This window comes from Artemia sp. Qi Xiang Cuo, chromosome 8, assembly GCF_049724085.1.
Source record: "Artemia sp. Qi Xiang Cuo chromosome 8, ASM4972408v1, whole genome shotgun sequence".
NCBI classification, from domain to species: Eukaryota; Metazoa; Arthropoda; class Branchiopoda; order Anostraca; family Artemiidae; genus Artemia; species Artemia sp. Qi Xiang Cuo.
Window position 1 is genome coordinate 4,534,059 of NC_142801.1, and position 18,018 is coordinate 4,552,076.

The window sequence follows — 18,018 nt, forward strand, 5'->3', positions numbered from 1 at the left end:
ACAAGGCACTTCAATCTAAAAAAAAAATCTTAAAGCGAAGTTCTAACAGAAGGTGATAAAATTTAGGGGGACACATGACCCCATATCTCCCTCCCTTCAAACTACACCGCTTTTTCTCTCCTGGGTACTATCATAGCCGTGTGAACAGTAAGATAACCTTATTTTTAAGTCAGAGCACTGTTTATGAGGAATAACACCATTTTCTTTGACTATTCTTTAAAGAGGATACTTTCCAACAATGAGGGTTTTACGCAAAAACCAGTGAGGTCACAAAACTTTCATTTTTAAAGATAGGGCAATCTATAGAGGCACAGCAAACTTTTGCATGAATTCATTCTGAAAAAACGAAACCGTCTATAATTATGATTATACAAGTCCCAAGAAGACGATTTTTACCAAAAATAATATTTAGACAAAATTCTGCAATATATGTAACTAAACGATTTTCTTCGAGCATAATCGATTATTTTTTTTCGTCAGGTTAGTTCTGGGTTTAACGATAGTAACAAGGAACTATTCTAATGGTTGGAGTAATAACAGGCAAACTTATTTTCTGTTTGGATAGCAAAGTTTAAGCTAATCAATTAAAGTTTGTTTTATCCACGACATTCAATAAAAATAGTGCAATCTGCAGCACAGTCCCAAGAAAACATAATTTACTGTTTTCTGTTACGGATCGGGGGGGGGGGGGGATCCGCCCCATTTTCAATGACATATCACCATAAGATCTTTACAGCGACATACTATTTTTATTTAGATTGATGAATATCCCAAGAAGACACATTTATGTACTATTAGAATATTGCACATAGTATTTCTTTTTGAAGCAAAAATCGTGAAATAAGTCTTTTTAGATTAAATATTGCAATTTTCAAGGCAAATATGATTCCTAAGGATGTTGTCTTGAATCAACTTCTACAGTTAAGCTCAAGGGAGAATCTCTAGCATTTTTATTGCGGGGGGGGGCAAAAGGGGTCCATATCCGGATAGGCAAGGGGCATGGGGTATATAATATTTTTTTTCTCTACATTATTGAGGGGGCAACTGCCTCCCCCCTCCTTCAAACGAAGCCTCTGGTTAAGCTCGTACATCATTCCAGTAAACAAATTCTCACCGCTATTAGATTTTAAAATATCCACTTTTCCTTCCCTAAATTACCGTACAATTTCTTGTATTTCAAATTTACTCTATAATCTCTGTATCAGTTTTGTTAGGTGGTGCTTGCAAGACCTCGTTTTATTTTGGTATGTCTAGCTTTTGGCTTAAGGACAGCGGGACCATGTTTAGGTTAAGACTAAACATGGAAATTTAGCCTTATATCTCTTTGTGAATTGAATTCCGTAGCCAGGTGGATTAATTTTAGTTTAATCAAAAAATGAAGCAATTAAAAGTTCTGGCATTAGTTTTGCCAGATAGGATCACATATATTCATTTTGGAGGGGGAACGGGGCCAGTTCTAGAAAGACACAAATCGGATAAATAAATGAACAACATAGTATATTAAGATGAAACTCGTATCTTGAGATTTCAGTAGGAGAGGGGCCTAAATCACTTTAAAGACCTAATTTAGCATTGTTTGTTAATTATTTTTTTTTTGTAAAATAGCTCTTGAAACGTATTTCATTAATTCAAAAAGAATACAAAAAAAGCAGCGACCAGAATTTATTCAAGGGTCCAAACAAGTGAAAAAAAAAGATTGGTTAAAAAAAGTTTAAAAAAGTGTAAAAAAAAGCTTAAAAAATATTTGTTAATTGAATTTCGTACCCAGATGGATTAATTTTAGTTTAATCAAAAATGAAGCAATTAAAAGTTCTGGCATTAGTTTTTCCAGATAGGATCACATATATTCATTTTGGAGGGGACACGGGGGTCATTTCTAAAAAGACACAAGGAGAAAATTCATATCTTGAGATTTCAGTGGGCCTAAAATCAGTCTAAAGACATACTTTAGCATTGCCTGTAAAATATTTTTTTGTAAAATAGCTGTAAAACGTATTTCGTTAATTCAAAAAGAATATAACAAACACATTGACCAGAATTTATTCAAGGATCCAAACAAGTGTAAAAAAGAAAAAAAGAAGATTGGTAACAGGTAAATAAAAAAAACGTAAAAAAATGGTTTTGTAATTAAGTATTTTAGGTGAACCTTACCAAAGCCATGACTCATCATATGCAGTTTTTTGTAATAAACTGTCTCTCCTTTCAGTGAAATTCTCAGTTTATCTTCTTGTTGTCCAAGGAAAACGATTCCCATCCTGAAAATCACAGTAAACTATTCATAACAGAGGAACATAGAGTTTACTTATAAACAATATTGAAAAATGACCTTTTCGTTTTTTTTGCTGGCTTGTCAAATTAAAATATACAAGAGCAAAGGGAGCATAACCCTTTTAGCTTTCTTTTGAATTGGTTTAATTTTGTGTTTATCTCATTCAATAAGGTCATAATGCCAAACAGAACAAGCATCTTCCAATAAAAGCTACACATATATAAATACAGAGACTATGATTTATTGAAGATTTGAACTTTGAAAGAAGCTGAAGTGAAATAAGAGATAGGTTAAACTTTTTTTCCAATGTAGTCAATTTGAATGACACATCTTGCGCTTTTGTTTCAAATGTGCTTGGCATCTTCTGTCGTCCCGGAAAGCCTTTTGTGTGGCAGCGTGACTTCAATTTTAAAAAGAGGTAAACCGCCAACAGATTGCTCTTCTTACCGACCAATATCTGTTTTTTGCAATATTAGTAAGGTCTTCGAGTATTCTTTTACCTAGTTTAACTCAAAATATTTCTTTCTTTGGTGATAATCAACTTGGTTTCAGATCTGGTGTGGGGTGCCAACATGGTGTCCTTTCTTCTATTCTACTTTCTAATTCTTCTAAGGGTAAAGGCGTATATCTCTGTACACTTGATCTTTCAAAGGCTTTTGATTCTGTTGTTCATAACCAGCTTTTCTTTTCTTTGGCTTCATCTGGTTGGATGGGAAAACAATTCCCATCCTGAAAATCATAATAAACTATTTATAACAGAGGAACATAGGGTTGACTTATAAATAATATTGAAAAATTACCTTTTCGTTCTTTTTGCTGGCTTGAAATTTTGCTTTTCCCTCTTTTACAAAATCTGATTTGTTTGAAAACAAATCAGGTTTTTAGAAAACAGGGTTATTTATCTCTCCAGAAATTGCGTTTCCTTAAGGGATAATGTGAGTGGATGACAAAAATACATCACAATCGTCAGACCAACAAAATTAAGCACAAAAAATTTGGCAGATTAATCTTTTTATTTTGGAAGGACCAACTCTTTATAAAATCCTGAGTGTCCTTTGGAGCAAGTTTTCAAGTCCCACTGTCGCTGGTTATTTAGCTTGGGACGGGAATTAGCGGTGTTACTCTGCAAGCTCAGACGGAGTCAACAGAGTTCCAGATGGGTGCCTGGAGAAATCTGGAGAAAAAACACAGGAAGCGTCTGATGAGTTGTTACCAACCACGCATAGCGCAGTCGGCCGAAGGCAAAGAACCAGGAGATCCGTATCCGCACTACGCAGACCATTGGTCGGCACGCTAAAAAGTAAATTTGGCTCAAATTCAATCAATATATAATAGCCAAAAATTAATATCAAAACACATTGAGTCTTGCACAAATCCGTTTCAGATAATCAGGAATGCCACCAAGACACTTTTTGGTACCACAAAAATAAACAAAATAGTCACCTAAAAAGGTATCATATGAAAAATAAAATTGAATTTACGTTCTCTGGCGAAAATAAACTTACAACATCGCAGAAAATTCCAGAGAGAGCCTTCGAACCTCACCCCGCGTACGGAGTTTCATTTTTTCAATTCGTCTCTTCATCATCTATGATTTTCAAACAAACTTGTCCATTTGTTGTTTTTTCTTTCTATTTGCCTGCCCTCTTATAAACACATTTCTGCGTGTGTGCTTGAGGTGAAGAGGGCCATATTTTTCGGCCCACTTTTATTGCCATATATTAAGTTTATAGGGCCATACTTCATACTTGGTGGTCATATAATATCAAAGAGCAAAAAAAAAAAAAAAAAAAAAACCGAGACTCATTTTGAACGCTTATTATGGCAGAGAAGCTATTTTTCAGTAGGAGACGTATTTCTGGGCACGATTTCATTAGCTCCGGGAAAGCTCTAGGGAATTTTTCCCAACAACTGGGGGAAAAATTTATTAAAGTGTTGATTGATTGTATTGATTAAGCTATTTATCAAATTAATTTGTTTAGTTGATTACTATTTATTAAATCAAACAGTTATTAGTTATTATAATTAAATTATCACTGTTATCAAATAAGTCGTTATTATTGAAAAAATGCATTACTATATCTCTAAAGGCTACTTACCTTTTACAAGCTTCAACAAGAATTTTTTCATCAAGACTTGATGCATGGTATTCTGTGTCACCTATAGTCATATCATAGCCTACATTAGTAAATCCATCGTTTGCACTGCCATTCCTATAAGATTATTAAATAATGAATAAAAACTCAAATCAAAGCCAAGAGTGACATTAAAACTTGAAAGGAACCGAAACTATTCTACATATGATGCGGACTTCCCCTTCCTCAGCCCCTCCTCCTTTACACCAAAGTTTTTGAGGGTATTACTGAAAGCACATTTTAGTTCAGAAAATACAGTTAGTGGCTAAAAATTCCGTAATAAGTGTTCATTTCTTATAAACTGCGTGTACACGCAGTTCATAAATCTAATAAGAAATGCCAAAAAGAAAGAAATACCCGGAGTACCAAAGATGAATTTTAGGGCATCCTTTTCACGGTTTCAACTAGGAGTTCTTTGAATAAATCACTTTTTGAAGACAAGTCCTCTAAGGACACCGACTGGGGACCGACTAAGGGCACCGACCAGAAGAGCAATACACGTTTTCTTCCACAAAGGAAAAAAGACATCAAAAAGTGTTTAAAAACAGGAAAACGGGACAATTCCCATTTTAATATGAGTAAAAAAACAAAGCTTGAGATAGCACTTAACTCCCCACCCTGGTCTCACCCCCAAAAAAATTTGCTGGTGGCACTTACGACGCCTCCCCGCCTGTTTCCCTTTTGTACAGTTAAGCATATGAATGTAATCTTTTATATAACACTTAAAATATTTCTGAAACAACAAAGGAGCTATCACTCTGCAGGACCCACGGTACAGGCTAAGTCCGAAAACTTTTCTCGAAATGAGGGAGGACCAGAGATCCAATTCTACCTCCCCAAAACTTATACTCTATATATATCTAAAGACTCACTGAAAGTTAGAAATTTGGGCATAAAACTCGAATTTTTCTGGCTTCAGTCTCTTCCCCACACAAAGATGCAATGGTCTGCTCCATAGTAGCTGCAGCACAACTATAATTTTATATAAATTTTATAATTTTATAAAGCCTAAAATAAATCAACTCATTTAAACGAAGTCTTATTACAATTATCTATGTTAACCCTTTGTTTCGTACCGACTGCGTGTATCTTTAGAAACGAGCAAGCCACCTAGCGGCATTATGCCCTCTGGAAGCGGAAGAACCATTTTTTTCAATTCTCAAATCAAATTTTCAATAGTTTTAAATCTATTGGCTATCCCAGAATTTTCAATCAGTAGTTTGTTGTTGTTGCTGTTTTTTTGTGTGTTTGCAAACATTGCTGTTTTTGCCAAAAAATTACAGAAAGGACCATTTTGCTATGGTACAATCCTTGCTATGGGGAAATTACAGAAATTTTTAATCTGTTCAAACCAGCCCTTTCCTGATATTCTAGGATCACTGGTTCTATACGATCACCCCTGGAGAAAAATACAAACAAACATAAGTCCGTGATGATCATTCTCGAAAAAATATCGCATTTTCATAGTTAGGGGGCTTGAGACCCCCTAACGTTGTGACATTGGAACGTGTAATTTCCGTCAACTTCAGACGCTCTTTTTGTTGGAAAGGGGCCCCTTTTTCAAAAACTAAGCAAACTTCCAAAGCATTATAACTTTTGTTGGGTAACATTAAACTTAAAGAGCTTTATATATTCTGAATAAGAAAAAAAGCCGATCCCTTTTTTAACCGAAACTCCTCTTTTAGAATTTTGGTAACTATTAGCACAAGCCAAATTTACCTACACGTCGTTATCACAGACTATCAGGTAAATCTTTACTAATATAAATACTTCTAGCAAAATTTCAACTCTAACCAACGGAGAGCAGAGCTCAATAGATCGCCTTAATACATAGGTAACTGAAGAAAAAGACAAAGTAACACAAACATAATCAGATAGAATTAAGAAAAATCAAGAAAACAAGCAGTAAAAGGCAAAAAGGAGAAGAAAGAGCAGAGAAAAAAGAGAAAGGCCATCCCAGAGTGTGCATAAGTCAAACTAAAATTAAAACTGAACTGGCATTCCTAAGTTTAATGACTCTTGAGTTTAGTAAAAGGACTGTTTAAATTCGTTTACTTGAAGATAACTTATTGCCGCACTAAGATGTCAAAGGCCAACACAACTGCTCACCCCCACCCCTGCATTCCACTCAGTCGAAAGTCTCACTACTTACAGGGCCCCATGAAATTCTGTTATTTTACTATTTACTTTATTTAAAAGACTTATTATTTTTCATTCAATAGATTTATTTGATCACCTTTTCATATTTGTATAAGTTTAATGGAGATTTCTAAGCTCTTCGTAGGATCGGTTTCTTACTAGAATGTTCAAATAAGAAAATGTTTCAATTTCAAGCTCTTTATTGTAAATTACCCGTTCGGAAGGGAAGGCGGCTATAAAAACTCTTGGTTGTCCAACCAGCTAGGATCCCTTAGGAATCGTTCTCTAAAGGTGCAGAATTAGGAATCTTGACGAACGAGGGAACAAAACTACTTGCATACCGCATACGCCCTGCTGGTACCGGCTGAATTCTTGGCATCGGTTGAGCTACATGTCACGGGAGCCGTTTGCGCGAAGGGAGATACTCAGAGGGGGAGTATTTCAGCCACGGATTTTCCAAAATACCGAAACCAAAATTAAAACACATTCATCACGGCGTGTTGAAAGAGCTGTTTTAAAAGGGAGCAATACGGGACTTGGGGAGATTTAGACACTACCAGAAGAGCTCGGTATTGGATCCTTTCCAGGCGGTCCTTCTCGTCCGAAGTCAGGCCGTAATGCCGAACGCAACAAGCATATTCTACCAACGGTCTGACAAAAAAAAAAAAAAAAAAAAAAAAAGGATATCCAGGTTTGCCCGTCTGATCCTCTCCTGTGTCTATTTTTCTACTTCAGGTTATGTGTGAGGTAAATTCCCAAGAGTTTGATATACATGATCCCTGAAACATTCTATAAAGCAAGGGATGAATTGTCCCTCAGAAAAGGAAAGTTAATACGAGTAATTTTTCACGATTGACGATCATTTCCCCTTCCTCAGCTTGGCGTGATAGACTCGCCATTATTCTGTCTGCCTTATTTGAAACACTCTTTTCACCTAGCTCCAGTACGGGTAGATCATCAACGAACTTGAGGCGATTCAACTCATCATTTGCCAACTCATTAATCATAACCAAAAATAGTAGAGGGCCTAAAATTGTTCCCTGGGGAACTCCACAGTAGATTGGCTGGGGATCAGAATAGGCTGATTTATACTTAGTTTTTTTTTACTTCTAGCTGAAAGAAAATTAGCAACGATTCTTAACAAATATGCATCAACATTAAAATTTGTCAGTAGCTTGTAGATAACAACCAGATGTAAATGCTGAGAATTTAACTGCAAAAGTGTTAGACGCAACGAAGCTGTTCTTAGAGAATAGAAAACTAGATTTATAGCTTTTAGATGGTTCCTCAGAAAAAACGGGTGGTGGTTCTACTTTGTACTTGAATCTACTTAGTAGATGGCTCTATGTGGGCCATGGAGTTACCTAGAGCCCATGAGCCTCAGTGGGCAATGGAGCCTGCTGGGAAGGGTGAATGAGTAAAATTGTTGGAATAAATTGAGAAAAAACATTAAAATATTTAAAATAACAGAATTTGATGGGATAAAGTAAGTAGTGAAGGCAGCTTAATGTTCCAACCAGTAGTCTCAAACCACATGTTTCAGGAATACAATCACCAGTAAACAAAAAAATAGGGTAAGAAATGTATATAGTACCCATCTAGAAAAAAGATTACCTGTTATCCTGTTCCATGACTGAATCGATAGCCTGGACATTATGGCAAAGAGATATCGCTACCAGGAACTCATAAACAGATTGCTAAAATTTAAAAGAAAGGGATTAAGCGAAAACAGATAATAAATTAACATCTTCAACACTCTTTTACTAAGCTAATTTTACAAATATACCCGAAAGGGTGTCTGTAGGAACCAACGGGTTGTTAGTGTTGAATTTTTACAGACAAGAAGCTGATTGTAATTTAAAAAATTCTGCCCGACTCCCTTTGTTAGTAGATATAAGACGAATAGAACTGACCGAGTCTTCAACCCCTTCCGAGCCAATAGCCACTCCGAACCTGTAACAGGGCACCGTCTTAATACTAAAGTGAATAAAAAAATGTTGAAAAGAAGGAAAGGCGTTCTGTGGTAACCTTTCCAATTAAGCGGAAATAATTTAATATGAAATAAAATATATACAACACAAAACATAAATTGCTAAGTTTCGAAAAACCCCTGTTTACTAAGATAAAAGAAAACATTCTTGATATGAGGTTAGCCACTTTAGTGGCTAAGTACATAAATGGGTGGGTTTTGATGTGTTCGATTTTTAGTATAAAACATAAGATTTTTTGGATCGAAGGCGTACTAATCTATTTGCCGGGCTGAGCTCTGTCCGTTTATATTTGGGAATACCTTGGAATATTGTTGGAATATTGTTTGTGTTCAGATATCTTATTATATTGTACTTTATAATAGAATTCTTGTATTTGTTGATTATCTGGGACCATTAGTCCCCATGGCATACATAGCCAGACCTTGTATTGTGGTTGCATAAGTAAAAGTATCATATTATACACAACCTCTCTCTACAACATAATTTCAGCTTCTCGATTAACTGCTAGAGATTAACTCCCGGGATTAACCCGAGATTTAATCACCTTAGGACCGTAACTATACCCCCTGCAAAGGGTAGAATAACACCCAATATAAACCTACTTTACAACAGTTCCGCTTCAGCATTATTGGAACTATTCACCTAATTCACATTTTTTGCCACCTTGTCAATACAAACTCCAACATAATACGTTTTAAAACCTCAAATGAAACTAAATTGATTGTAGTCTGTGTTTTTTCCAATTCTAAATAAAACAAAACTTACCGGTAAGTCTTTGACAGTTTTATTTTCATGATATATGATACCGTCCTTCTCTGCATAGATTATTCCTCCAACACAAAATTCTTTCAATGTGATCAAACTTTCGTATTTGGTTGTTTCTTGGGACGAAAAATCCTTAACCTAAAACATTATAAATTGTTTAAGATCATAAAAAAAGAAAAAAGCAAAGACCCATAAGTAAAAGAAAAATTAAAAAAGATTAGTTTATTAATCATTATCATTAATATTAAGGTATATCCAAACAGATAAATATATATTAGACCTATATCTAAATTATGAGTTATATTTTAGGAACAAAGAATACATCAGGTGATAATAATAACAATAATACTATCATTAATGCTGTATTTCGAAGCTTTTATGCCATATACAATAGAAAAGTATGAATAACAAAAAATTAGCAGCAAAACATTGCATGTAGACAAAATTAGTAAATTAAGATTTACTAGAGAAAGTCGAATAATTAAACTATAGGGTGTGTAATTTTCTCCAAGCATTAATTAACACATCCGCTTCTGAATACTTTCAAGTTTTTCGATTTGGATAGCAGTTAGACCCGGTTGTCAAACGGAACAAGCATATTCGGTTTGTGATCGGACATCCATACAGTATAAATTGCACATAATGAAAATTTGGATGTTAAACTGAGTGAGGCGTGCAATTGATTTTAGCCAGAGGGAAGCTTCTGGGGAGGGAACTGCATTTACGTATTCTATTGTCTATTTCAGGTCACTTTTAAAAATTGTCCCCCGTGGAAAATACCCCCGGAAATTACCCCCCCCCCTCCCGCAGAGTATATAGAAAAATAGAAAATGACGGAGTCTAATAAAAACAACAACAGAAAGATGTAAACAAAAATGTCCATGAAGAAGGCTATCATAGGCAGCGCAACAGCGCCACCTAAGTAAAGCACGATGTTGGCACAACGTATTATCTATTTTATTATTATTTTTTTTTTGGTTTTAGACCAGGGCACTTCCTATAGAAGGAATTGTCGTAGAAACTTCAAAAAGGGCTCATTCGATTGTGAATTGAAAGGGCTAGTGCCCTTTTCAATAGCCAGAAGTGATCGGAGGGCAAATAGCCCCCTCCAACGCCTGTCATTTCCCCAAGCATTTCCAATCCAAATTTTGAGATAGGCATTTTTGCTCAGCGTAGTTAAAAGATCCGAAAATTATGTCTTTGAAAATGACAACCCCCTCCTACAGCCCTCAGGGCAAGGGTTGTAAGTTATGCCCTGGGGACATATAAGGTTTTAATAGAAGGCGTGGTCGTATAAACATTGAAGGGGATCATTGGATTGGTAATCAGAAATTCTAGTGCCCTTTTTAAAATTTCAAAGTGATCGGAGGGCAGCAAACCCGCCCCCCCCCCCATACACACATCGCATTTTTCCGAAATTTGACTTTAATAAATAAAGAAGTATTAAGACTTAGAGGAATAAATATCAGAATATGTATATTAAACTGTCATTCTACAGCTATTATTTTTTTTTGTGAAGTGCATATTATGCTCGTATCTTGAGAAGACACGGGGGTCGTCAGCCCTACTCCTTTTAGTTTTTGCTCGGTTTGACTTTGACTAGGTTATCTATTGTAATTTCTGTTCGTTTTGGGTTTCATTTATTTATTAATTGTGATTTGCAGTAGTTTTACACTTGGAAGGCAAGAAAAACAAACTCGTAGAATTTGACTTCGCTTTCGTCCGTAAAAACTTAAACAATAAGAATTTGTTGGTTCCCAAAGCCAACTATCCTTTCAAAGGATAGCTAAACTTACTTATATATCATGGCCATATGTTTTTAGCTTAGTTTTGGCGATTTTCCACCCAAATATTTTTCTTCTTTTTTTTTATTTGGCGGCCGCTACTGCCAAAAATTCCAGAAGTTAATATGGAAGTCTTTTCAACAAAATGGATTTATGGTTTATTTTCTAAGTTTTTAACATACTTATGGTGTGTAAATTTCTCTTTATCTCTTTCCTTAGGATTTCTCAACGAAACTAAAAAAAATCACAACTCAAATAAAATTCTCAAATTTGGGAAACCCAATTTTTCGTGGTGTATATTTTCCGGGGGAGGAGGTATTTTGCGCGGGGGGGGGGGGGGGTATTTTCCGTGGTGGGGGGGGGTATTGTCCACGGGGGTTATTTTATGGGGGGTGGATATTTTCCGGGGGAGGTAAACGACTAGAACTCCCCAGATGACAGTCCTACATGTGTGACTAAGAAGTTAAGCACTCTTGATAAATTCAATGATATTGGTTAACAACTAAGTATATGTGCACGAAATTAATTAGAGCAAGGTTTTAGAGCAACCTTGTTTTTTTTTCAACGTTTTTTATCTGCATTTAAAGACCAATTTACAAATCGGAAATTTAGTTTTTAGTTTTTTAGGAGTCAGAAATATGTAAGAGTCAGAAAAAATATTTCAGGAAGAGGTCAAACCTGGTACCCCTCCACCCAGATACACCGGTGCACAGGTCTTAATGTCCACTAACTACTTGTGTGGTTCGAGTCCCTATCCCTGGTTATTTATATGGTATTTTAATAGGTTTCTAAACCAACATTTGTCAAAATAAGTTAAGTAATTAAGGCTGAGCTTTACACTTCAGACTGAGTCATTTAGGCTATTGTAAAAGAACATGGTGGCTATGGCTGGTCTATCCATGATTTCTTTTCAAGAAACAAACACGACAGGAAGCTTGTTATATTTGTTCTTAGATAGCCTACATTTTGAAAAGGCGGGCAAAATAAGGACTATTTGTCAGAGCTCTACACTATATATTTTTTTTTTATTCCATGGACGAACAAAGTCCCAACTGTGGTACGAAAATGTATTCCTCAAAGCAATCCGATGTGGAAGAAAGAAGCTCTTACCAGTACCAATTCTGAGTACCAGGAGCTACTTGCCACTGGTGGCTGGTTAAGATTTGCGACTCTTTTTTCTTTTGAGAGAGGTTTTATTTACCCAAGCCGGTCTGAAGCTGGTGGTTGCGGTTCTTGGGATAAAAGAAAACAATGTTGAACACTATTAGATTTGTCTATTTTATTTCCATTGACAATTCCAAATATTTTAAATGAGTTAATAGTTAACAATAAAGCCTAATCACAAATGCAGCTTATTAGCTTCATCCTATTGTTGGAAAATAAAGTCTAATATTTGACAAGACGCCTTAGTACTGGAGCACAGCATCTCAATCCCACACAGGCTCAATCAAAGACCGATTCAATAACAGACTAATGGTGTAAAGCAACATAATTGTATCTAAATAGGTTAGGCTGTAAGTGTAACTTTTTGCTTAAGTTTATATGTTAAAAATGAAATTTTTCAAGATCTTGGTCATAATAACCTAAAACTACCTACATCATGTCCAAGATTAAAAACATGTTGTCCATGTTTAGGAAAGATTTATTTTAATTAAAATATTTGGTCGACATTATCAGTCAATAACTATCGAAGAAGAACACATTCACGAAGAAGACTATACTACCAAGAATATATTCAAATATTTCTACTAACACATAGCAGGTTGGAGGCTTTTTATCCTATCAAGCCTAGAAAAATAGCGACTGTGACGCTGCTTAGCCACGGATAGTGGCTCAGTTAACTCGTAGGCTGCCACTAGTCTTTTGTTTCTAGACCATAGAGGTATACACAAGATGAATTTCGCAAAACGGAAATATACGGATTTAACAGTCTTTTAATCACTAGCCGTAAACATATTCCAAAACGGAGTCAATGCAAGGACATGAGGAATAGCAAAGTGTTGTAGACACAGGTGAGAATACGCATTCTGTAGCAAGCTTTACACCAAACTAGCGCACTAAACGCTTTTCTAAGTTTCTCACTGAGATGAGAGGACTGTAAATAAATAACATACAGTAAGGTCACGGCTCAGTTATTTTTGGCTACTACATTCTCAGCATGTACAAACAGCTCCTCCCATTTAATCTGCCATCAGCGGTCCAGTGTATGTTACTCTGGAACACGTAATTTCACAGAAACTTTCTCAAAATGCCTTTGAAACCAACTTGAGACTTCGAAACCTACTTGTAATTTCCAAAAACATCTAATAATACCATTGCACTATTAATTATCGATTTTCATCTATGTATTGGAATAAATTAATTTAAAATTAGTTTTTTTTATATTTAGTGGTACAAAGGTGAAGCCAAGTTTCCCGTTCAAGAGAAATCTGACTTGTCTACCCGTGAAAAAATCTCATGTCCATTATACTTGTTTAAATGTTCTCCAGGGAACTTGCTTCTCGGTCCGTCTTTGTATAATGGTCCGTAATAGAGATAGGGAATGATCCTACTGCATTATATTTATATTCAATGGATGGGATATAAGGAGAGCTCTTGTCGTTTTTACACTATCCCCTATCGATAGACCGAGATACTTAATACAAGCAGATAACAAAACCCTCTGATTTCCTAACTGTACGCATCCAACATCACCGACAGATATGCCGAAAGCAAGGATTTTGCTTTTGCCTTAGTCAGCACATCAACTTTGAATACTGTGCTGCCTTCACCTCTAATACATCATACTTGCTACTCGCTTTGATTGTTCAGAAGACGAAGTTCAAAAAGGGGTTATAAATCAAGTCTGGCTTCACACTGCTCATTTCCCTTTCGGAATGAAATGGTCTCTGACGCAGTAAGAAAATGTAAATACAATGGGCGGTCCGATTCAGATGCAAAATCACAGAGCAATAGTCGAATCAGAGTGGCCGTGGGTGGAGCAAATAGTCTTCAGGGAATACTGAAATCGCCCTGAAACAAGGGAAGTGTAAGAACCCCCTCACCTATCCCCCACAATTCGCGAGTAACTGAATACGGCCAAGGAGTTTCTTACCCTCTTCTGCTTGTTCCCAGTAAAAATCAGCAACTTAATGATAAGGAAACGAAGATGACGCTATAAAAATGGACAATATAGATGGCGTGCCAGTCTACCTAAAAACATGGCGCTGGAGAAAATACCCAGAAAGAAAGACTTCTTCTAGAAATTGGAGATCTCTCAAATTAATTTAACTATAAATAAATCTTTAAAGGGTAGAGATAAATATGAAAATAACCTCAAAGCAATGCAATAGCTTTATCCCATTAAGAGCAAAGAAGAAATCAGCCACAATAACTCTGGAAATAACATAGATGGCATGATATACGTAGATGGCAATGCCAAGGGTGGTGGCTAACTTTAAGGGTCGGGACAAATTATATTCTGAAAATATTAAAAATGGGGTAGTCGGAAAAAAAAATCGGATGAAATCACAAAATAAATATAAGGATGGGGAGATATATGTTAAAAATCCTGCCTACATACATGCTGGAAAGGCTAAAATTTATAAAGTAAATTCTTCTTACATTTCTTTTTAATGGCGCTTTTTGATTGCGCCAAATAACCAGCAAAAAGTCGGGAAGGAGGCAGGCAATCAGAGCCAGGAACAAAAATGCCCAGGAATTTAAATTTCCAATGACCACGTAATATACCCAGTACATGTCTTTCGGGGTTTCTTCCTCTCTGAAAAGAAACAAGTTAATAATTTTGGCTCAATACTAAAATTTTCTGTGTAGGCAAATTACACTTATAGATATTACACGTATTTTACCTAAATAGGAACTATGGTTACATACTAGAAAGCTAGAAAAAAGATAACAGCAAATTTTGCTAATACCAGAGTAAAACTATAAATATAATGCTATACAGAAACTCAATAAACGAATAATTACGGAACCATTAGCCATATACCATATCGGCTTATGTACCATATACCACATAAAACCTAGATACCAAAGATGCAGTTTACTATTCCTGAAATTTGTCAAAAATTGTTACTAAATCAAACGATATTCTTGGCTGTGTCACCTCCTTAAGATTTGGTATTGTGCCAAAACATTTCTAAATGAAGCGCATTGTAGCAGGACATCTAGATTAGACCAGAAACGGTACAACTGTACCGAAAAAACTAATAGAGAGAACCCCCTTCCCCCCCCCCCAAAAAAAAAAACAACAACAAACGAGACGGCGGTCAGTTGAGAGAAAAGACGAAAAATGTAAAACAACGCGGATATTTTGCCTGTATCAAAACAAGACGTCTTCAGCACAAGAGAAACTCAAGAAGAAAAAGAGAGAGAGAGAAAAAAAACTAAAACTAAAAACAAATAAAACCATTACCAATAAAATAAAATTGGCTTAACTAATCCACGTAGGGAAAAGAAGCTTTTTTTGTCATGGCTGGCCACTTCGGCTTAAGATCTTTCATTCGACAGATGTACCGCGTTGGCACCACTGCTGAGTGCTTGAAAAACTGCTTTGTAAGACATTTAACGTCCCTTTGGAATGGTCTCCCAAGGGATGTAATCCATGGAAACTCATCTTTTGATTCAGTTGAAATGAAACCTAACAAACACAACCCTTAGGTAAACTGTTGACTAGTGTTAAATAAATCCCTAAATTTTTATCAGCCTTGCCCCATGAATTTTGTCGTAGAAAAAATGATTGAACTAGAAAGATTAACGAGTAACACCCAGGCCCATATTTACCAATAGGCCCACTAGGCTCAGGCCTAGAGATGCACAATGCCAGGGGGCGTAATAAATTTATCAGTGAGGGTACAGCTTCTTAAATAAGCTGTACCGATGTGATTTATCGTCAAAGTGCCTGGTACACTCCACCGCTGCGCTGCCTATTCACAGAAAAGTGATTTTGAAACAACAAAAAATATTCTGTGACCACTTATAAACTGTTAGATGTCTCCCAAGAACGGCAGCTGAGAGTTCGGTACCACTTCTCTCTATGGTCTCTTTCATTACTTTTGACTCATTAGTTGCGTTCTGTTCAGTGCTTTCACTATCCCCAAATTTTCGAGGATTTCCCCAAAAATATCATAAGAACGGAGCTGCAAAACTGCTTGAGCCTAGAAGCATCAAAGCTTTAAATACAGCCCTGATCACACCTCTCTGATGGTTTAAAAATTAGTGTTTAATTTATTATTTTATTACTTATTCTTTACTGAAAAATATGGTCTGGAATTAAAATAAAGAGCTCAGATTGTATATTAGAACTTGAAAATGTATATGAGAAAATACCAAGTGCTGACGCCCATGGCATTTTACCCCCCCCCCCCTTCCAAGTGTAAAATTGGTTATTTCAAGTGTTTTAATTACCGTTTGCCCTTCGAAAAATTTGAAATGAAAATAACATTATTTACAGCAAATGTAGTTAAATTAGCAATATCATCTTCAAAGAACTGAGATCATAAAATTAAAATTTGGTTCATTAATCTGGTATTAAAGCATACATCAAACGGTAAAATGGGAAGAGTAAAGGTAGAATTAGTCTACCTCTAAAATATAAATATGGAAATTTATATCTTATAGAAACTTAAACTTAGCTTAAGTTTCTTTTTAACATCCCTAAGAACTTGGGGCCGGAAAGAGCTAAGGGATCGACAAATAGTGAGACCAGGAGTGCAAAAATCACCCTAAAATGTTTTTTTTTGTCAAAAACGAGCAGTTCTACCGACTTTTATTCTTGCATCAGTTGGTACATGGGTGAATGAAGGAAACACTAAAAGGCCAATTAGAGGATTTCATACTTAAGTACTATGAAAACCTCAATTGACCCCCTACAACCACCGGAGTAAGGGCCGAAAGTTATAAAATTTGTCCATTGTAATATATTATTTCTTAAAGGGAAGTATACTGACATTTTTCAGGGGGGAGAGGGGAGATCTTCTGGGGATGAATCTTATAAGGGGAGAATTTCCCATTGGGATGGAAGTTTCCCGGGTGAACTTTCCAGGAGAAGTTTTACACGGGGAGAATTTCCCATTGGGATGGAAGTTTCCCGGGTGAACTTTCCAGGGGAAGTTTTACGCGGGGGCAATTTACCAGAATTCGTATACGAAATTCGTTTTATTTGTCTTACTTCCTCGTTTGTGATTGCATTTTACATGCGGAGATGCTTTAGTGGCATTGCCCGGGGGAAATTTTTTAGCAGAGTAGGAAGTTATTAGGGGATTTTACGTGGGAGAGGAATTCTCATGGGAGAGCTTCTTGATGAGGGAATTATTAACAGGAGAAATTCTCCATGGGAAATTTTCTGCAGGAGAAACTTCCCACCGGGGAGAATTTCGGGAAATATTTTTCACATAAGGGGGATTCCCCCATAATATTAAAAAAGAGAACTTAAAGAAAAGCAAGTCTTTCTTCAACTGAAAGCGTACTAAAGAGTATTTTTTAGGCTTTTTTTTTGTAAATCAAGAAATTTTCTGGGGGGGGGGGGAATTCGCAGCGACGATGTAATTGCCCAGGGGTAATTCCCGGTGAAAAAATTTTACGTGGAAGCAACTTTCTATGGAGAAACTTTTTGTGGGGGCATTTTCCATGGAGGGGGGGGGCGGATTTCCTGGGATTATCTGAAAAAGATTAAAACATAAAATGAACATAATTTATTCCGTATATATGAGGGACCTCCCCCTCATCAATACCCAGCTCGCTAAAGTTCGACATTTTGTCTCAATTCTTTAAGAACGATTCTTGAAACACAAGGACCGCGTAATTAGAATCAAGACCTTTTTTTAAAAGTTCTTAAAAAAATTAGGACGAAGAAAGGGGTATTGGGGATACGGAATAAGTTCTATTTGTTTTAGGTTTTAATGTTGCTCCTTACTTTCAGTAGAAAAAACTTTTTT

The 18,018-nt window shown here is 36.0% G+C and overlaps 1 protein-coding gene across 1 annotated transcript in view; it reads right to left on the reverse strand.

The window, feature by feature from the left end:
- LOC148949086 (phospholipid-transporting ATPase IF-like) overlaps positions 1 to 18,018 on the reverse strand; it is a 187,544-nt gene that overhangs the window by 10,509 nt on the left and 159,017 nt on the right. Inside the window, exons 22-26 of the mRNA XM_089093161.1 lie at positions 14,687 to 14,843; positions 9,300 to 9,437; positions 8,158 to 8,240; positions 4,369 to 4,482; positions 2,152 to 2,255 (exon numbers count right to left, since the gene is read on the reverse strand). Coding sequence (XP_088949287.1) covers positions 2,152 to 2,255; positions 4,369 to 4,482; positions 8,158 to 8,240; positions 9,300 to 9,437; positions 14,687 to 14,843 — 596 coding nt within the window. The remainder of the gene's footprint in view (positions 1 to 2,151; positions 2,256 to 4,368; positions 4,483 to 8,157; positions 8,241 to 9,299; positions 9,438 to 14,686; positions 14,844 to 18,018) is intronic.